General features: G+C 36.3%; 1 protein-coding gene across 1 annotated transcript in view; it reads left to right on the top strand.

Annotated features, from left to right (window-relative positions):
* The window catches only part of Gos28 (golgi SNAP receptor complex member Gos28), an 84,217-nt gene that overhangs the window by 51,437 nt on the left and 9,604 nt on the right, over positions 1-23,176 (top strand). The window contains exons 4-5 of the mRNA XM_089086640.1: positions 9,261-9,439; positions 11,996-12,070. Of these exons, the coding sequence (XP_088942766.1) occupies positions 9,261-9,439; positions 11,996-12,070 (254 nt within the window). The remainder of the gene's footprint in view (positions 1-9,260; positions 9,440-11,995; positions 12,071-23,176) is intronic.

Genomic DNA, 23,176 nt, shown 5'->3' with positions numbered 1-23,176 from the left:
AAGTTGTCCAAAGGTTCACCCACCTGGGCTCCATAATTTCTTCAGATGGCTTGCTTTTTTCTGAATTACAAGTAAGAATATCCAAAGCGTCTTCTGCCATGGGCAGACTGAACCGTCACCTCTGGCGAAAACCAAACATCAGTCGCACAACGAAGCGGCGGATTCTCAACGCCCGCGTCGGCTCTGTGATGCTCTATGGAGCTGAGACGTGGCAAGCTTTAGCCGAAACCCTCAAGGCAATTGATGTCTTTCAGTCGAAGAGCCTGAGGAGGATCGAAGGTCTACGATGGTTCGACTTTGTCAGCAATGAGAAGCTGCTGCAGCTCACCAAGCAGTCTCGGTTTTCGACCCAAGCAGCCGAGCGAACACTATGATGGTTCGGACATCTACTTCGAATGCCTCCACACATACCTGCGAAAACAATCCTTGACTTTGACCCTGTCAAAGCCGGTTGAGAGCGACCTCGCGGCCAACCGAAAAAACAATGGTCTGACAGCCTGTCTGAGTTCTTGACGATGGCAAATATCAGGTTGAGCGATTTGCAAACGCTTGCCATGGACCGAAGTGGATGGAGGAGGCAGACGTCACTCTCTACGCCGAGCAGCGCCCGGCAGGAGACATAAGTAAGTCAAGTAAGTCAAGATTCGAAAATGAGATATAAAGAAATTTCGAACCTACAAAATAGTGTTTTAAATTGTAATTTGAAATTTTGAAGAAGCGTGGTTACGCCCCATACAGTTTTTGGAATTTGAGCGTTAATATAAAGCAGAAGTAAGTAAAATGATGGCACTCAGTGTGTCTACCATATCAAATATACTGCTAGATTGTTTAAGCTAGGCAAAATTAGGTCTTAGGAGTCAGATGAGAGTAGGTAGGTGTGTAAATGGGAGAACAGTAAAGGTGCAGTTTTGTTCCACTAAAACAACTTATTTTTTGTGTATGTTATTCAGTCAATTGAGCAGCATATTTGCACAGATAATGTCTAGGTGAAGCAGAATTCAAACAAATCACTTATTGCTGTATATTCTGGTTGTATTGGTAGGGCCTCTGTATTCTACATTACATGGAAAGTAATCTGCACCTTTAACCAGGAAAATTTTAATTCAACGGTTTTTATGGAATTTATGCTGCTAAATAACAGAAATTTGCAATCATTACCATACTAGCCTATACATAATAAATACCGATTATTAATTGCAAATTTTCTTTAACGCTTAGCCAGAGAGGAGTGTAAGTGCATTGAAGTCTTATCTAGTAAAAATATATGTTTTTTCTGGCACTTTTTATTGCATCATCATAACAACATATAAGTTTTCAAGATGCCAAATATACTTTTTCTACCATCTCTAAATATAATCAATGGAAACCCTTTCAGGGAAAAGCCTAGAGTTGAAACAGTGGCTTAGCTAGCTGATTCTGGCCTAGCTGGCCAAAGTCTTATAAAATGCTGATACACTTTTCTCATTCTCTAGAATAACACATCTACCGGTGAACAAGGTAATTTTTGCAATACAACACAATAAATTAAGAAAATGCCACTAAGCAGTATATTGTTTCTTGTATCTGTCTCTTAAAAACCTATTATAGAAAAGTAAATTCCCGTAAAAATTAATATTATATTATATGATTTATTAACACTAAAAGCCCTATTGGGCCATGGTCAATACACAATACACTTCAAGAATAATAAATGAAATAACCTTAAAATACTGTATATTATTATACTGTGCTGCAAATTGTCTAAGTTTTTAGGAAACCGTAGTTAGGAGCTGTCATTTTGCTTTTATTTGCCGACAGGTTTTCTTGGCTCATTGCGCAAACGAAACCGCCCAGGGGGAAATTGGCCCTTTCCCCTAATTACGCCACTGAGGTGGAAGAGGTCAGATATTTGGCTGGAGGTGCAATTTTCAACATGGTAGGCTACTGGAAGGTGCTTCTAATTTTGTGAAAAATCCTAAAATCAGCCTTTATAAGACAAGCATGATGTCATTTTCTGATGACGACTTGGATGTTCCAAGACATCTCTCTGGGTACCCTACGGAAAAAAGGAAGCAAAGGAAGTATTAGGTGCAACTTCTGAAGAGCGTCTCTAAAGGCTAAGGAAGTCTCTGCCATGACATTTATATATTATCTTAAAAGGAAGCACACAATTGATCATGCACAAAGATAAAGTATACGCGGCTGATGCAGAAAATAACAAAACCAAACCAACTAAAAAAATATATCAAGTCAGGCTACTTCCCTTGAGAGAGCTCCAGATAGTAAAGCAAGTGAAACAAAGGGCAATGGATTAGTGAAATTTGGAATAAGAAGAGCAGAGATACGACGATTTTTATTTCCAATCGATCAAATCAAGCTGGTCTGCGGATGTTCTGCTGCAAAACCTTGTTTAAGGAAAAATTGCCACTTTCTACGTTTGATAAGCCAGATATGAAACAGCTTATTAAAAAAAAACAACAACAGGGGGCTTGAAGCACCATTTGGGGGTACTATCCATCGTCACATAAGTTTTGCTGCAAGAAAAAAAAGAAGTTCAGAAGGCTGCTTTAAGATCTGCCACTCAGACTAGCTTGACTTTTCACTGCTGGTCTGCAAAAGGATCTGGCTTTATAGGTATCACTGCCTATTACCCCAGGAAGATGAAAAATAAACAGAGGTTGCACCACTATCTTTCACATTTCAAGAGGCATAAGCATTCTCATACAACTACTAACATCCTTTCAGCAATCCAAGTTGCAATCAGGAAGTTTTCAATGACAAATAAGATGTTCCGCGTTGTGACTGATTCTGGGAACAATGTCACCGAAGCCTGTAGGATATGAACCCTTTCCTGAACTTCAGGTTTTTAACATTGTCTTCATTCATCTTTTGCACGCATTCTTAGATTTTTGTCCACTCGAAGCATCCTTGAAGAAGATTGCTTGGAATCCTTTGATGAAGTCGAAGATGTCGATCCAACTGTTGAAAACGATTGAGACGGCCTTTCTGTTCCTTGTTCTGAAAACTCCGGAAATGAAGATACGCTTGCTGAAGAATCTGAATAAACCGATGCAGTGTCTAAAGAAGAGGGCGGTGAAAGTAATAGAGAAAAAGAGTGGGGAGCTGGGAGTCTGTCAAAAAATGAGGTTGCAACACAGGCTATCCGATCCGGAAACACGTTACACTTGCTCAAACATTGATAGTCGAGGTTATCACTACCCCTTTTCCTTTGTGACTGGACTATGAAAACGTGCCTAAATAATCAAAAGCATGCCCACTCGTATTCTTAAAACAAAATTCTGATGTAGTAACACTTTCTATAATGAAGCAAGTGTATGGGTTGGAGAAAGTATTTTCTGCCGCAAAGTGAAAGAAATTTTCGAAATAAGTTATCAAAAGTACAATTGTTATTATGTTGCATCCCTTACCTATTAAGAGAAGAGAATGCTTAAAGAAAGTACTGTGTAGCGAAGGGTCTAAGTTTCTTTGAAATTCAGAATCTGAGAAATTTCATTTTATATATTTACTTAAGAATGAATTCGGTGAAGAACATTGTTTTCCAGCGCAAAGCGCCGTAAAAATATACAAAGTACCCTTAAACCATGAATTTTCCTTTTGATTTGTCTGTCACACAAATTGGCTAGAAAATAATTAATCTTAAAAAGATGTTTTAAGATGCGAGGCAACGAAAATTTTTGATTTGGTGGTAAGAAGTGTCATTTTTCGGCACATTATTCTTCTTTTATGCATTGTTTCAGATGGCTTCCAAACATCAGGATGGGGGAAGGGGAAAGCTTGGTCTGGAAGGGGAGACTGTCCCCCGCCAAAGTAACTATGGGCTCTGCTTAAACACTTGTGACTTTGAGCTGACTGCGCAATTTGACGACGAAAATTACTTTATTTTTAAAACGTCTCAAATAACTAGTATATATTTCTGGGAAATTCGAGGAGATTCAGTATAAAAATAAAAGCGCATTTTTGTAAAAAAGGAACGGGAAAAGGGATGAAAATATCCATAAAAAAGGATGGCGATGTTGTATGCACAGACAGTTTTTCGCCCCTTTATTGAAAAACTGGTCTTTTTGCGGAAAATGCTGCAATAATACTGATAATAAACCAAAACGTATGATTTACAATTTTTTTCTTCTTTAAGCTTTAAGTGTTCAAAAAACAGCTATTTAAACAGCTGTTTTTTTGAACGAAAACAGCTGTTTTCTGATTTTACCAAAAAACAGAACAGAAAGTGAAACATGTCTTCTGTTTTTTTGTTGACCTGTTCTGTTTCTGTTCTGTTTCATTAAAGCCCTGTTTATTTTTTTCCTGTTTCTTCAGAAAAACAGAACAGTGCCCATGCTTAGTGGGGGGGGGGGGGTTGCTTGCGTTGGATTTCTATAGGGAGAATCTTCTTTGGGGAGGAAAATTTCTGGGGGGAGGGGGGGAGTAATATGCCAGGGGAAACGTTACATTGGGGGATTTGACAAAATTACCATACGAATTTCTTTTTAACTGTCTTACATTCTTTTTGCCAAATTTTTCACGTGGAGATGTTCCGGGGGAATTATCCAGGGGCTTTTTCACGTGTGTTTTGATTTCCGGGAAGTAGTTTTCACGGATTTCTGGAGTTATCAAAAAACCGATTAGAGATTAAAGTCTTATTCAAATAAAAGAATGCTATGGAAAATTTTTCAGGCTGAATCGCCTGCAAGCGATTTTACAGGGAGGGAGAATTCTTAGCGAGGATGGAACTGCCTGGAGGGAATTTGACGGGGGGGCCCACTTTACGCTGGATAAAACTTTCACGGAGGAGTTTTCCGTGAGTGGGAGTGGTACATTTCATAGAGGGTGAGTCAGATTTACCGGCATTATTTGAAAAATGAACAGAAATTATTCTATTTATGAAATGTTGCCCCCTCCTCTATACCTTCCACTTTACGCTAAAGCTTAACTGTTTGTCCCAATTTCTTAAGAGCGTCTACTGAAACACGGGGACCGTTTAATCAGAATAGGAAGCTTTTCTGAAAGTGCTAACAGCTTTAGCGTAAAGAGGAGGGTATTGAGGAGGAGGTAACCCTTCATATATGGAATAAATCCGCCAAAATTAAAATGCCATTTTTTTTTTTTTAATGTACAGTGGACCAAATTCGAACCTCCATTAGTTGAAAAACGTTCAGAAATTAAATTAAAAAAAACAAGTTTTTTTTTAACTGAAAGTAAGGAGTGACATTAAAGGATAAAACGAACAGAATTATTCCGTACATGAAAGGGGCTGTCCCTTCCTCAACACCTCGCTCTTTGATGTTGAACACCTCGCTCTTTTGAATACCTATGATGTTGCATGTGCTCTCTGGATGCACACAATGCCCCTTTTGATTTAGCTCAACCCCCTCCCCCTTTCAATATTCTCAGGAAGTTTTGAATTAATACCCTTAGCAGTTCCTGAGATATTAGACACCCTTTTCAGCACCTGAATGGAGATAACGTGATTGAATTTAGTTCAGCATCTCTCTTAACATTCCTTGAAATTTTCAGTAGCAGTCACTGTTTCAATCAGACTAGTAGCAGTAGCAGTCATAAGTAGTCGCATTGGTAAGAATTCACAGGCGCAAGTAGTTGTACTTGCAGTTGCAATTAGTCCAAGACGCAGTCACAAGTAGTCGCAGTCGTAAGTACTCGCAGTCTCCAGTCGTAGTTGCAAGCAGTCGCAGTTACTAGTAGTTACAAATAGTCGAAATTGCAACTAGTTGCAGCCGCAGTCGAAACTAGCCGCAGTCGAAATTTTCAGCAGCAGTCGCTGTTGCAATCAGACTAGTAGCAGTCGCAGTCGTAAGTACTCGCAGTCACCAGTCGTAGTCGCAAGCAGTCGCAGTCACTAGTAGTTACAAGTAGTCGAAGTTGCAATTAGTAGCAGCCGCAGTAGGAAGCAGTCGCAGCCATGGGTAGTCGCAATTACAAGTAGTCACAAGCAATCAGTTACAGTAATAGAAAGTGGCCCTGAAATTTTCAGTTCAATCTATTAGCAGTTTCTAAGATATTGTAGATACGCCCTTTTGATAGCATGGATGTATACCATGTCCTTTTATTTAGTTTAACATCCTCCTCAACGTTCTCTGAAGTTTCACCTTAATACCATTAGTATTTTCAGAAACACTGAGGATCAAACATTCTTTTCTTTCCCAATAATAAGCCCTATATGTAGAAAACAATGGACAAACTGCATCATTTACAAACCTTGCCCCAGAGGCTCTGGGGGTCCATAACATCCCCAGAGGCAAGGCTATTAGACCTTTTGACTATTTTGAGCAAAATGGCTATTTCAAAATTTTGATCACTTTTGAGGGTTGGGTAACACTTAAAAAGACCGAGGGTGAATGGTTGCCCTTCGATCACTTTTCAACGTCCCCTTCAACATACCTCAATGCCCTCAACTTATATTCAACTTATATATATTATATTTTTTCCAAAGAGCCACACCACATGGAAGTGGTCCTCATAGAAACTTCGGAGGTTGTTCATTCGATTGGATATCGAAATTTCCAGTGCCCTTTTTACGAATCAAAAGTCATTTAAGGTTAATCAGCGCTCATGCCCTTTTTTGCTGCCCTACGCCCAAAACATCCGTTCAAAATTGTGCATTTGTTCAAAATAGTTTAAAAGTCAAACAAAACTATGCCCCCGGAGATGGTATGACCACCAACAGTCCAGGAGGCAAGGGCTGTAAGTTTTGCAGGTTACCCATTGTTTACATATAGGGGTTGTTTTTGGAAAAGGGGGGATGTTTGAACTGGGGCCTCCAAAAAGGCTTCGAGTATTAGGATAGAACTTTCAGGATATGTTGAGGTAGATGCTGAAGAAAATCAAAACACACTATATGCATGCTGGTTGTCAAAAGAGCGCGTCAGCAATATCTCAGGAAAGGCTGAGTGCATTAAGTTGAGTGCATTCTTTTTTTTTTTTTTTTTTTTTTTTTTTTTTTTTTTTTATTAATCCCACCTCCTCTCCTCTCAGTGGCACTAACATTAAAAAACTACTTTTAAACATTACAAAAATCTAAATGCCACCTACACTCTACATTTTACTCAAATTAGCAGCCAAAGAGTGGTCTTCGCATTATTGTACTTCTACTAAAATAATTTCTAATCCATATTAACAATAAAATAAAATTCTCTCCCGCAGAGAAGACGTCCCCCCTCCACAGGAAGTCCCCGCTTGCGGTGGCCATTTACAACAACAGACAAAATTTTCTCAAATTCCAATTCTGCAAAGAAGCCACTACTAAAAAAAAAAAAAAAAAAAAAAAAAAAAAAAAAAAAAAAAAATGCCCTCAACTTAATGCACTCAGCCTTTCCTGAGATATTGCTGACGCGCTCTTTTGACAACCAGCATGCATATAGTGTGTTTTGATTTTCTTCAGCATCTACCTCAACATATCCTGAAAGTTCTATCCTAATACTCGAAGCCTTTTTGGAGGCCCCAGTTCAAACATCCCCCCTTTTCCAAAAACAACCCCTATATGTAAACAATGGGTAACCTGCAAAACTTACAGCCCTTGCCTCCTGGACTGTTGGTGGTCATACCATCTCCGGGGGCATAGTTTTGTTTGACTTTTAAACTATTTTGAACAAATGCACAATTTTGAACGGATGTTTTGGGCGTAGGGCAGCAAAAAAGGGCATGAGCGCTGATTAACCTTAAATGACTTTTGATTCGTAAAAAGGGCACTGGAAATTTCGATATCCAATCGAATGAACAACCTCCGAAGTTTCTATGAGGACCACTTCCATGTGGTGTGGTTCTTTGGAAAAAATATAATATATAAATAATTTATCGAGGGCTTAAAGCTCTTTACTACAAGCAATGCTAGAGCCCTGCCTACAAATGACCACAAGTACACTACAAATGACTTACTTCTGAAAAATGAATCAGCAGGCTTGCCTTTTTTTGCCTTTTTTATTTTTCTCACTCTAGTCTGTGTAATATAGCTTCTGTAGCAACAGTTTAAGGTTTATCCCTCTCCTGATGATATTTATAAAGGGCATAAGTCTTTGAAAAAGATTAAGGATGCTTTTTCTACTTGCTGGAATAAAGTACATCATGGTGCTCAAAAGGAAATTAAACTGTGTCCATCTAAGACAGAAGCCAGTTGTCATTAAAGTTCATTATTTTTGTTAACAAATAACAGACTAACCCTCAAATATCTTCAGAATAAGTAGAAGAGGCTAACGTTTATGCTCCCTCGGCATTTATTATGATAAGAAATAGATCAAAATATTTAGTTATTTATTTATTGGTCAAATTGTTAAATAGCTATATAACAGTTGGCTGCTTGTGAGCAATCTGCTTTTTTCAGCTAAATTTGTTGAATTTTTGGGTTACTGAACTTCCAGAAAACTTTCAACTGAAAAAGTTATGCTCAAGAAGGGAAATTTGCATTACCAATGAATGTGAGGAAGGCTAACCGTCTATACACGAAGAATGAAGTGTCTTGGAGGCCACTTTGATTAATTTTACTCTTCTACCTGTTTTTTAGTTTCAAAGGACTTTATTGATTTTTAATCCTATATATTCATAATGATCACGATTGGAAGCCAGGAATTTATGGAAAGTTTATTTCCAAGACGGAAGTAGTTAGTGCTAGTATTTTTTATTATATTCAATTTAGTTTCTATGTGTATCCCTGGGAACGATTAACCTCTTTCCACACTATTTAAGAACATCCTAATTTTTTGGTTCCAATTTAAAATTGTCCAAGTACCGTATTACAATTCCTCCGGGGTTGACACAACCCAGCAGAGCCCGGGGACATGGATAGTAAGTAAGATTGCTGAAAGGTAAAATATTAGGTACCCTAGCATTACTTGTCTATAAAAGTGTACTAATTATATTAACCTTTCATTTATTATAAAGGTAAACACAGAATCGTTCCTAAGGTTGATGGTGCTTAGGGAAAAATTAATTATAGTGCCCCCTTCCCGACATAAATATAAGCAAAAAAAGCAGAATCAAAGTGAAAAATCTGATCAAAGTGGTCAATCCCCCAGACGTAGCGCCCCCCAGTTGCTGCGCCAAGGACAGCTGACTCGCCCCCCCTCCTTAAACGGCTCTGGGTAAACAGTTTTATGAAGCCATTTTTATACATTTATTTCAGAATAGACAGTTGGTCAAACGAGTATTTAATAGTATCCATAATGATTCAAATGAAAAATATCTAGTTTACCTCCCTGAATTTTCAAAGAAAACACATTCCAGAATCTAATTAAACAACTGTCATATTTTCTTTCTAGCTAACAGCTATAAATTCGTCTTTAAGAGATGAGTATGCTCAGAACTCGTCAACTTCTGCACCTTTTGTTCTTCAAAGGCACAATGATGTTTTACAAGAGTATCGAAATGAATTTTTCAGAGTTAGAGATCGCTGCGTGAAAAAACAAGAAAGAAATCGACTTTTTGAAGGTGGGAGCAGGTAAAGTCATCGTTAAATACCTTTTGGGTTTTGGGGTATGTAAATTGTGATACGGAGCATTGTGATGGATTGAAGATACTTATCGTATTGACATTTTATTACTATTATTATTCATTTGCATACCCGTCATACAAAAATAGAAAGACGAAGCATAAACAAAGATAAAAATAAAACAAAATCACAGTAAACACAAGAACAAACAATTACAAAACACAGCAAGTGCTTCAATAAGCTATTGGGTCAGTACCGAAGACCAAGGATGGCTTAGCCTCAATAGAGGAGTATTATATATAGACACTTGCTTTTCTACAGAGATAACAGGGTCAGCTGAGTTGAATTTTTGATATGATAAGAATTGCGGGTCCTTGGAGGGAAACATAGAAGATATTCTGTAAAACGAAAGAAAACTGAGCGGCATTTAACTTATCTGAATTTTTAAACATTTTCCAAATACTATATTTAAATATTTAATATAGTTAAAAAGTTTCGAAAGCAAATCGTGGTTGAAGATAGCTTATTTGTGACGGAATATGCATCAGATAGTCTGACTTGAAGTCCAATGTGAGCTATTAGGAATTGACCCGTGTGCTTTATTGAGGACCCAATTGGGAGACCAAGGTAAGTGATGTGATCAGTTGGCTTGATCCTACTGTTCTCTAGAAATATATCCGCTGGCGGCGCTTAATTTCTGATGGGGAATAAAACCTCAGACTTTTTTGCATAGAATTGAATATCGAATTCTTCATACTAGGATTGAGGCGACGTGAAAACATAGCTAATGTGCTAGATAGTGCAACACAAGTTCCGAATATCGCTTGCATAGCAGACGAGAGAAAAATTAAAGCCAGCGAGGATGCAAGACGTGGGAGTAGTTGACTGCGCATGGAGAACTCCGTTGTTGAAGAGTGAAGGGGAAGAAACGGCACCTTGACAGATACCTTTCTTGACGTCAACAAAAATATCAAGAATAACAGAAGTGGGTGTATGGACAAAGGCTGAATGGTACATTGGAAGGCCGTCGGCTTCCGAAGATGAATGAAGCATTAGGAAAACTTTTAGATGAGAAAACCTGTCACGGAGGGTTTTGATGTATGAAAGACTCACTCAACGCTTTGCTGTATAGAGAAGTATAGCAGCGTGAATCAAAGAGTCAAACACTACGTACATCGGATTCTGTAGTAAGAGAATTTTTTGTGATGCATCAACATCGATCAGAGCGTTTGCAAGAACGGACAGAGTGTGGGCACAGCTGGAACATGGCTGGAAACCAAATTGATATGGTGGAATATAACACTTCGCATTCAGATGGTCGATGAAGAGCCGTTTGAAAAGATTGCAGAAAGTAGTAGCCTACGTTAAAGGGCAGAACGACGAGCACTGGGTTGTGAATTTATCTGTCTTTGGTATTGGTGTTCTTTGATAAAATCTCAATTAAATGCGCATCAAATGTTCAATCTAATTTTTTCAGAAAATTAAACAGCAATAAAGCAGCCAAGAAAACAGCTTTTCATATTTCAAAATTGATTGCGGAAAAAAACAAAAAAAAAACTGTAAAGATTGAATTAATCAAAAGTACAGAAACTGTAGATATTGAAATTTTAAATACGAAGGTGAGATAATCACCTTCTAGAAATAAATCATGAGTAGATATTGGTCAGTGAGTTCTAATGTAATTTCACAACTTAAAATCGACTGCAGTTATTCTTGACCCTTCGGTTGTTTTCCACTGCAACTGGACAGATTAACCGGTGTCGGCTATTCTGGCCAAGAACGTCAAATATTTTTTTAGCCCCCTTTCCCCCTTGACCCATCTTAGGTGTAAATATACCTGAAAACCAAGACTCTATAATATTTTTCTTTTAAATGTTTTAAAATTATGAAGCTTTTAGGGTAGTATTACGTATATACTACCCTATACTGCTATATATATATATATATATATATATATATATATATATATATATATATATATATATATATATATATATATATATATATATATATATATATATATATATATATATATATATATATATATATATATATATATATATATATATAAATATATATAAATATATATATATATATATATATATATATATATATATATATATATATATATATATATATATATATATATATATATATATATATTATATTATATTATTTATTTCATATAATTATATATTTTTGTCTAAGTGTAATGCATATTTGATTGTCTAAGTTTCTACTTAACCAATTTAAACAGACAGATTTTATTTCCGCCGTCTTTAGTGCTTTTATACCCTTTTTTTAAATACTGTTGGTAATTTGGGCAGAATTTCATGAGCCTAGGTATAATGTTATAGAACTGAAGGGAAGAGTTCTAAATGTTGGCTATGGAGTTTATTTCACTTGGCGTAATTTTAGTCAGTAAATAACTAGCAGTCGGCTTATATAATTGATGGAATGTTAATACTGAAAATATAGATAAATTCACTTCAATCTTAAAGCGTTCAAATGATATTAGACTTTCTCTGAAAATCTGTTTTAGTAATTTATTTTCTTTTTTTTTAGTTCTTTTGGTCAAGGGAATTCAGGATTGAATAGAAGAAATGAAATCTACATGAAGGAACATGATCATTTAAAAACGTAAGAATTATATTTCTGTGTCTTCGGTAGCCATTAGAAAGGTGTTTTGTCTCATTTTACGTCAAACGGGAATATTTAGTATCCAATCCAGAGTATGGGGAACTAATGAGAGTGGAAACTGGCGCTAGTGCCTGCAAATCACGCTCTCTAGTGTTGGTGACACTTGGTATTTTTTCAGTGTAATAATAAGCACAATTAATTTAATCAGTGTAATTTGTAAAATTAGGACGTAATAAATTTGTGATATCAGTTCCTGACAGAAAAATGATTGCAGAGCTTGACAAAATGACAAGTGTCGCCACATGCTAGATGGCTTTTGTAGTTATTTTCATGTCGATACTAAAGCGAGTTTAAACTCTTGTAAGTTACCCATACTTGAGGATGCAATCCCCTTTAACCAACAACCTTATATTGTCGCTATTATGTGGCATTAAAGGCTGCGCCATTTGTGGTAATAATGTCTGACCGCGCCAAATGTAATGTTGGGGGATTTTAAATGTTAATGTTGGGGGGCTTAAATCTATATACCGATCGCGCCAACTGCGCTGTTAAGGTTTAAAGCTGTGAACTTGCATCTTATCAGTTCTCCGATCGCGCCACTTATAACGCTAAAGATTGTTCCATCGAGGACTGCGCCACAGCAATGGGGAGCAAGGTAAATGGGTGACCGCGCCACTCGCTGAATGCGAGAAAATAAAATGCGTAACTATAGTAGGTTAGAAATTCTCCAACTATCAATCCAGGAGTGTAACCTCACTTCCTCGAGTTATCTCCTTGTCAATCGGATTCCTGGGAGCGTTACCAATGGAGTACAATTGAACTATTTACCTACTATGCGGTGCTAGATACAGACGGACAAGTAAAATAACACGAATAGAAAAGTAATAGGTTTATTAGACTTACATATTTAGGTGTACAGAAATATACGCATATATGACAAACTTTAGTAACATCGAAAAATGAATGCTCTCATCATAATGCCCCCATGATTATAATAATGACAGCATTACAATGCCTGAATGCCTCGAAAAACGCTTTTTCAACACTATAAGACACTATTATTGATTCTGCGCGCTAAGAGCTATTTCACGATTGGCCCAAGTCCTTTGGAGGGCCCGCTACCTTGTAATTACGTTTTCAAACTAAACTTATTATGCTAATTACCCATATAGTGCTTTTTTTTTGACATATTTGATGATTAAACATTCATGTTGGTATAATAACTGAAACTTCCTGTGAAGATTGTATCTAGTGATTTTTTTATTGCCATGCATCTCCTCAAAATTCAAAACCGTCTCCCGTGATTAGCGTCGATGTTTGGCTGAGACTAAAATGCAGTTTTTTTTTGCTGACCAAGAATTTTTCTTTTTGAAACGGGATTTAAACTTAATTAGGGGAAGTTTAATCTATGTCGGAATTATCCTTAGAAGGAAAGTAATTTTATTTTTTTGTATTTTAAATTCCTTTCTTCCTTTCTAAAGTTCATCTACCGGACTAAGATTATCTATGGTTCTAGCCTAGCTACTATACTAAAGATTTTTTTTCTCTACATCTAACACTAATGACTTTTACATTCCCAACAAGGTTGGGGCTGTTCTATTTTTACTATAAGATTTTTTGAAAATTCACCTTTTACAAGTTTTTTTTTATTTTGTTAACTATAGGATAATTATGCTTCCAATCTACGCTAAATTAATGGGGAAATAAATTTATTTTACATTAACTCTATCTAAGTAAATAACAATACATATATATATATGAACGATTCAAAATGTTCACTACATTCACTGACAATCCTTGAAATATTTTCACTTAGTTTGTTCGTTATATAATTCTGATAATAAGTTATCAAAGTTGTTTTTCAAAACTATTTTTTATCATAATTATTAAAATGTTACATGTGTAAATTCAAGCCTACTTCACCACCGTACGTGTCTCGTAGCGTACTCACTCCTTCTGTTCTAAATTATGGTCCTTCACTCCTTTCGTCTTATAAAAAATTTTAAAACACTTACAGTATAGTTTCTTCACAGAACAGCTGGAGCATGGTTATGTTCATTTTGGAAGAAATGCTTTCTCTAATTGTCAAACGGGAAATGAAGATCCAAGGTACAAATATGTGGACTCTTGATATAAAATTTCATTTTCATCTGCTTTTTTTTGATTATTCATGAGGTGCTTTATACTTAAGGGGTTGACAACTGTGACTGTGTTGATAGTAGATGATTTGATTTTCTTCCCAGGATATCGTTCTTGGGATATTTTAAAGTACATAGAGAATGTAATTATTGTATAAAATTGTTCGTTTGTGCACTTAGAGATTATAGTTCTCTTATAAAATTGTTCGTGCATGGCTTGCATCTATTAGCTTTTGTGGTGATTCCTTGGTTAATCACAGGGGAATTGATGTTTGGATTCGGAATGGGTCGACATCAAACTTTAGTGACTCCTTCAACATATTGTCTTTAACTTGTGGGAGGAGTATATTGTCACTGAGAGGTTAGTCACTGGGATTAATTTTTGTTTCTGTAATTCAATGGTTGGTTTCCAGGTCCATCTTTCAGAAATTATCTCGTAACATTTATGGGATAACAGAGATATGAACTTTTCGCATTTGATAGAGGTGATAGGATGGGTTCCGAGAAATTGTCGAAAGTGATTCGACGCGTGAATCTGCGACACATAAATAATTTTTGGGTTCATCAAATATCATAACTATACAGTCATATGGTACAGGCTTGTATATGGAAGTATTTTAGAAACCCGATTTTGGCTCCCAAAAACTTCTAAAATGAGAATTCCTGGGTCCATAAGGATTATCAACTGGTCGATGGGGTTCTCAGGATTTATGTGTTTGTATAGTTCGATAATGCACTAGATACTGAGATTCAAATATAGTGTTACCTGATACGTAATATGGTTTGTGGTCGAGGAAACAACGATCAAAAGGTAACCGTAATTTCGTAAACGAAGCTAGGACGAAAATTGCCTGGAGTCTAAGGTGAGTACTCTTTGTTGATTGAGGTATGATCAAAATAGATGCTACTAGGTTGTATCTGTACTGGACAAGGTATTGTAATTAATGGTTTCCGATAGGTCATTCCAATTCCTGTAATAAAAATAACGAGGCAGAATCACACGTTCTTTAAAACGAGTCGTCATAATACATAATAAGCAATATAATTGGTTACACTTAATGGTTAAAGTTACGCTACAAGGCAATATTAAGCAAATGCTAATGTTAATGCACATGTATTGATTTAAAAAAATGACATTGTTACTTTAAATAAGGTCTCTTATTATTTCCCTTAGTATACGTTATTACACACGCTTTATCTTAATCTTCTTCAGTCCTTATTTAATTCTACATTAGATTTAAAATAACCATTTAAACCTAAGTTACACTACATCATTTATTTTGAGGTCTCAGTTTACAACATATTTCAAGCCTTCATTGTTCACGCACGTCCGTGCTGTTTAAGAAACGCATGTTGCAGCGTCGTAGCCGCACGGTTTTACGTAACGACACTTACAATGAGGGAACAAGACATAGCAACGACGAGTGGAGACCTCTATACCCACTCGTTTTCTAATGTCTTCCCTTTTTCTTGGCTTAGACGTTCTCATGGGGTTCCGGGTTTAACTTCTGCATTTCAGCCGTTTTCCCGGGTTCTTTCTTTGGGTTTTGCCGTATTAGTCTCAAAACTCTTCCATAATTAAAAGTCAGTAAGGTTCTCATAGTCAGGGAAATCGTGAATACGAAACATACGGTCAGTAGTATGTTCCACCAAGAATTTTTTGAGAATAATCCGCATCTATTATCCACGTACGTTAATCTCTGGTCTTCATTAGTAAATAGGGGGATCTGGGAGTCTAATGCTTCTCTTATCTTTGCAAGTGGTAACGTTCCTTTATTCTTTTCTATTTTGGACCATATTGAGGTTTTCATTTCCTCACTTTCTATATTGGGAATAGTGTACGACAGGTTAATTGCCTTGAAATTGATTATTTTGGGACTTATTATATTTGTGCTTAGGAACTTTAATTCGAATACTATGTCATTTTCATTACACTTATCTGTGTCTATGTACATCAAATAGACCAATAGATCGTTCGGAAGCTCTAGGTTTTTCAACGTATTCGATATATCTTTCTTATGTATATTTTCACGAATTACTTTGCGACATCGTTCAGCTAAGGAAAGCGGATTATTTATGGCTTTTATTACTGTAAAAATTAATTGTATGTGCGACGCATTACAACATTTTTGTTCACGCACAATAATGTCAAAAGTATTGATATTATTGAATATTATTGAATATTTCCCTGGTCTAGATATCATTGTAAGTATTCCCTGGTTTTGATTTTTTTTTCTTTTTTTCTTTTTTTTACTCGTGAGCCAAAAGTTTTTAAATTATTATTCCTTTTATGACGCCTATCCATTAAAAATATTTTAATCCTATACTGACTAAGGGTAATTCCGTCTATCGGGTTTTTTAACCGTTCTACCCGATTGTGTTGTTACTTTTTCTTCTGTTTCTTGTGGTTTTTTCTTTTTTGGTTTTGCTAGGGATATAATATAAAACTTTTTGTATTGTTTTTTCAAAAATTGTTGACCTTTTAGTTTTGTTTATTTCGCGTACGCGGCCGCTGAAGTCGGGGTGGATTTAACGCTATCTTTAAATCAAATATGGTATGAGTATCCTTCAGACTCTTAGGAACTGGTTTCCGATGATTACGCATTAAAACTTTTAGAAGTGGCACCTCGTTTTTTTGAGGTATCACCTGCCCTTCCTTCGTAAATTTCTACTCCTCTGGAAGTAGACGGTTTATTCTCTAAGTCCTCGCTTTGAGTTTTCAACTCGGGAGATTTGGAAGACTCTTGAGAGCTCTGAGAGGAATCGAAAGTTTTTGCGGGGTTCCTCCACTGTTTAAATGCCATGTATTCAGGGGGATGGGGCATTTTTTGCACTAGTGTTTCCCTCCATGAAGTCCATTGTTTAGGCTTGACCTTGGACACGGTTATATCATGATAGTGACCTTCCTGGGCGTCCTTGGGAGTTTGACTCCAAGGCAACGTACTTTGCCTCGTTTTTATGGGGAAATTTATTAAATCCATCGATTCTAGCAGATTTGTTTTAATTGAATCTTTGGGAGGAGTTTTCTTTACAGTACTACGCGGAGTTTCTACAGGTCTGTTCAATTCCTCCTGTAGCGACAGCGGCTACTCTATTGGGTTTGCTGGGGAAACCATATCGTCTGGAAATCTTTTGGAGGGACAACGGGTCGAAATTCTTTTAGTAAAAAATTGGGTTTTCGGAGATATCGTATTATCGAATTCTCCTGCGCTCTCCGATGATGCATTTTATTGACCTTTTTGGAGTTTTTATTCTTACTGGTATTAGGGATTTTCTGTTGGGAATAACTAGATTTTTCATAGCTAAAAATTCTTCAAAGTTTTCCTCATCGCTATCATTTTCAAAATAATCTTGTTTGAAATTAAAGGGTTTCAGCTCTGCCAATCTTGATTTAGGGAGCTCATTTTCTGCCTCAGAAGAATCGGTAAACGAGGGACGCGATATCTATCTTTCTGGAAATTTTGCTCTTTTTATTTGGCTAACATGTGCCTTGTAAGTTCTTCCACTATCGGGGTTCACCATTTTAAAAGTATATTCGTTATCGTACTTTTTGACTATTCTGTACGGTCCAGAATATTTGTTGGAAAGTTTTTTGCCTTCCGCTTTTGCTTCATTTTTTAGGTAGTCACAATCTTCTATCTTAAAATCTATATTCTCTTTGAATTTGGGTAGATTTCTTAGCTCTTGACTTATTTTAGATTTTTCCAACTCTTGTTTTACTATTTTATAAGTTTTCCTCATCCTGTTTATGAATTTTTGTTTGTAATCCTCCGAGTTATTATAATATTGTCGGGACTCAATAATCTCATCATATGGGATTCCAAAATCGCGACCAAATAGTAAATAAAAAGGTTTGTATTTGGTTGTTTCTGAATAAGCAGTATTGATTACGTTAGTTAAATAAGGTAAGAATGGATTCCAGTCGTTTCTGTTGTCCTTTGTATAAATGCTTAGTACACTTGAAAATAGTTTATGCCTATTTTATATTTTACCATTAGCTTGTGGATGGTGAGGGGACGTTACCATCTTCTCTATATCAAGAAAACTCATTAAGTCCTTTGTAACTTTTGAAACAAAATTGTTTCCGTTATCACTTATAACCATATTTTGAATGCCAAATTTTAAAAATAATTTCGATAACGCCTTACTCGTGGCGTAAGCACCTTGATTTTTTAATTCTTTTGCAAAAGTAAAACCAGAAAAATGATCTATAGCTGAAAGAATGCAAGTATGGCCTCTGTTGGAAAAAGGCAAGCCAAAACTGGTTCCACATAAATCAAATGAGACAATATCGATGGGGAATCTCGCTACCGGGACTCTTCCCATCTGGGGTTTAGGATAGGCCTGGGGTTTTGTTCTTAAGTTAAAAGCTTCGCATATACCCGCCAAGTCTTTGAGTTTTGTTAATGCCGACGGTACGTAAAAATATTGTTTTAATTTATGGGAGGTTTTCGTTATTCCTAAATTTCGATCTATATCTGAATGAAAGTATTAAAATGCAGGTGTTATTAAGTTTTGGGGTAATACAGGTATTATTGATGTTTGGTTTCTAGTTGCCTCAGCGGTCACGATTCTGCATAGTATTTCTTCCTCAAGATCATAGTAAAAATTATCTATCTCTTTTCTAAGAGTTTTGAATTTATCTGGTAACGCATCTTCATTCACAAAATAATTAGTTAGTGCTACACACATTTCGTCCTTTGTTTATTTTTTTTTATATTTTCTAAACGCAAGGGACAATAGTTATCCTGATTTTCTTTGACTAAGTCTATGACTTTGTTCTTCTTGCATTTATGTTTGCTTTTAGTATTGATAGCGTTAATTTTGTTCTCCTCGGCTTCCGATGGCATATTTTCTGGGAATTTACTTAAAAGTCACAAGATGCATTTTGTTTACCTTTTAAACATTCATATTCTTAATCTAGATCTTGGATTTTCATAATCCATCTAGCTAGAATTCCCGTGGGGTTTTTAAAAGTGCGCAGGTACTGCAAGCTCTTATGGTCTGAACGTAGTATAAATTTTCTACCAATTAAAGAGTGTCTAAATTTGTGCCTAATAGTGGATCATAGATAATAATGCTAGGATTATAGGAATAAGTACATTTGCCTTTTGATAAGGCTTTGCTCGAGTGGCATATAACTTTTTCTATTTTTTTTTGATTAGAAGGTCCTTGTAAAGGATCAGGGTTTCCTATGGGAATTATTTGCGAAAGAATAGCACCAATGCCTTTTGAACTAGCATCGGTTGTGACCACAAATTGTCCGTTTTCAAAATCAGGCAATGATAATATGGGTTCAGAAGTGAGTGCTTCTTTGAGAACATCTAGGGAAATTTGAATTTCCTGGGATCAGATAGCATTTTGGGAATTGTTTTTCGTTAATTCCGTGACGATTTTTGCGTTTTTGTCATAATTATTCAAAAATGTTCTTACGTAACTGGTGAGGCCTAGGATTTCCCTTTATTCTTTCATAGTTCTTAGGAGTTTGAGGTTTTCAACACATTTTATTTCATCTGGGTCTGGAGATATCTCTCCGTGCGTCACTACTACTCCTAAAAATTTAATTTTAGGTTGAAGTAGATTTACTTTTTCGGGCCGGCATTTTAAGTTGCCCTCTCTGAATTTCTCGAACACATTAGATAATGTTGCTTAGTGTTGTTCAGTGTTTTCTCCTATGCATTTGACATCATCAACAAAATGAATGATATTCTTCAATCCTCTTAATAGATGTAATAAGGGTCTACATAGCGCGCTTGAACTTGTCTTAAGTCCAAAAGGTACTCTTAAGTATTCGTAGGAACCACATTCAGTTGTAGAAAATGCAGTTTTATGGACATCTTTTTTGGCTATTTTCACTTGGTGGTAACCTTGGGTCAGGTCCAGAGAAGTGAAAATTTAGTTTTACTTGAAATAGAGTCAAGGATTTCGTCTATTCTTGGGAAAGGAAATTTATCGCTAACTACTTGTTTGTTAAGGGCTCTATAATCTACTAAAAGTCTCAGATCACCATTATTTTTTGGTACCAAGATCACTGGTGCAGAATACGGACTTATAATGGGGCGTATAATTTCATTTTTTTCTAATTTATTAATTTTATTTTTTAACCACTCTTTGTGCTTATACGCCACATGATATGGCTGCTTCGCGACAGGATTACGGGTCGTTAGAATTGAATGTTCATAAAACGGTATCAGTCCGATGTCATCTTCAGATGCGGAAAATACATCTTTAAAATTCCATAATAATTCGCAAAATTGTTTCTTAAGTTCTAAGTCCGCAATATGATCCATATTAAATTTGTTTAAGAATTGCAATTTAGTTAGAGGGTATTTGTTAATTGAGGTTTTAATGCCGTTAACTAGGTTTCTTTTGGAATTTTCCCATCTATCTAAATCATTCTACGAGATAACTTGGATTTGAACTAAACAAGTCTGCTTTTTTATTGTAATTGTATCATTTTCGTGGTTATTAGTTACCCCAATAAAACCTTCTCCTTTGTCTTTTTTTTATTCCAATATTCACGGCGCCAGGTACTTCAAAGTATCTGATATGCCGCTATTAATTTATTCACCTCTTTCAATGGCCTCGAGGTTTTAAATGTCTATTGAACCTTCTTTTGAAGGTGTCAACAGAGGGATTTGCAGGGATAATATCCCCAGGAAGATCATTCCATTTAGAAGTGCAACGCCGGATGAAGCTGTTCCTCAAGTACTCGGTTTTTGGCGTATCCTTCTTTAGATAATTGGACCGAGCTGTGTGCCTTCGTGTCTGCCTTGTCGACTGGAAAAAGGGGGGAACAATTCGAGATAGCTCGTCTGAGGGAGGCGATTTCTTGTACTTGTAGAAAACTGCCATCGACGCTACCAGAAAATCGACGCTGTCATAAGATAGAATCTGCTCTTCGCATAACAGACTTTCAGGAATTTCATTTGACAGGATCGTGAGCCATATTTTGGATTTGCTATCCACTGGTTCAATCATCTGTGATGATTGAATTCGTTGCATCGTTTTGGGATGGACTTTTGTTTTCCGTATTGCGAATCCATAATATTTTTCTTTATTTTCATTGTCTATTAAAGTTAGACTGGCGCTATCCGCCAATAACATTGGCTTTGCCTGAACCGCATTGAGGTTCCCAACTTTTTTCCATAATTCCACTATTTCCTTGATTTCATTCGACCTATATCGTCGCATATCTCCTATTTTTATTTTTGCGGATTCAATACACTTATTATTTAAATTTACTTCTTTTCTGCAATGTCTCTCAGAATAATCAAACAAATTTCTGATTATGCCATGTCCTCTTTGTGGCGAGACATGAAGTTCAAAAGATCGCGATATTATACCGCCAGAAACTTTATTTACTGTTACGTTCTCTTCGTAACCTCAGTTGCAATTTCTTAAAGTAGAAATTCCTTCCCCTACTTTAGCCGGGTAGACAAGCCTTTCGATCGGTACATCTAATAGTACTCTATTAGACCTTAAAAAATTTGCGCCGATGATGGCTTCATACGGAAAATTGTTGCATATTATAAAGTTTGTCGGAAAAATTCTATTATCCCTTTTACGTCTAGGCGAATTGAACCTTTTGCATCCAATTTATGCCCTGTCATGCTAGTTAAATTGGGATTATTAAAACTCCTCTGTCGCCTAATTTGCGGAGGCAACATATTAAATACGCATGAGTTTATGATATTAACCGTGGCACCAGAGTCAATTAAAGCCTTAAAGTAAACATTTGCCACACAAAAATCATTAAATATGGGTAACTTATTGTTACTATCACTAAAGGACGGTATTATTATTGGATTGGACCTATAAAATATTCTAGGCACCTTCTGGGTCTAATTTATTCTTCTGAGGGGCCTGACACGTTTTCCTACGGATTTATTTCATCCGTCCGTGTCTGCAATAGAGATTCAGATATAACCTTGGAATCTCTAGCTAATTGATTTATATTTGTTTGTCGATTTTGCCATGTATTATTACGGTACTTTGGATTTCTTGCGCCAGTGCCTGGTGCTAGCGTCAACTGCAAATGCCGTTGGCTTGAAAAATTTTCATTTCCCGTCGGCAAACTTTTTGGATTTCCGTATGCCAATCTCGCATTATATTGGCTTCGTCAAGTATTTGGGTTTTCTAATCGGTTAATAATTTTTCCATTGGGGGGAGGATTGTCCAAATTTGTTTAATACGCGTTGTGAGCTACTGACTGGCGCAGTCTTGCCTGGCTCTAGCCTAGTGCACCACTGGCGCTAAAATTTGTTTCCCCGAACAAATGGTTGCCATAATTTTGCGCATTACCGACGGCAATCCTTGGTGTGCGATTGGGGACATAAAGGCACTCTCTCGCGATATGCCCAACACGATTACAAATATAGTATCTTAGTATTGTAGGGTTATTTTCATAACTAATGTGTTTGACGGGCTGAAAACGTACTGTTTTCTGCCTAGCGGGTTCTTGCGTTTTATTTCTTTGTGGCACTGAGGAATTATCCCTTGAACAGAAGTTTGTAGAAGCTTGATCGCCCTTGAAGGTCAGGGTTGCGTTTGATTCGCCTAGGCTATTTATTTTTGTTTTACTGTGATTTGCCACCATCGTATCAATTTCGATCATTCGACCAACTTCCTGAACTGCCAACGTTATAGATGTTTGGATGTATTTGGATATTACCATTCTATATAATTTTGAAGGTAGCCCTGGCAAAAAGGCGTTTAGTATGATTTTTTCATACAATTCTCCTGAACCTTTTCCGAATTGTGTTTCTACTGAAATCCGTATATTATGAATATGTTCTCTTAAGTTTCGTATATCATCAGAAAATACCAATCCGTGTTTTAATTTATTACTTGAAATGGTTTCGATAAATCTATCTTTGAATGCCGTTAATAATTTTTCTATTGTATTTATCGGCAAGCTGTCTTCATCCCCTATAGCATTTTCAATTTGCTTTAGGAAGGATAAGGC

The sequence above is a fragment of the Artemia sp. Qi Xiang Cuo genome, chromosome 3, assembly GCF_049724085.1.
Source record: "Artemia sp. Qi Xiang Cuo chromosome 3, ASM4972408v1, whole genome shotgun sequence".
Taxonomy (NCBI): domain Eukaryota; kingdom Metazoa; phylum Arthropoda; class Branchiopoda; order Anostraca; family Artemiidae; genus Artemia; species Artemia sp. Qi Xiang Cuo.
The sequence above is the reverse complement of the archived record's forward strand: the minus strand, read 5'-3'. Positions and strand labels throughout refer to the sequence as shown.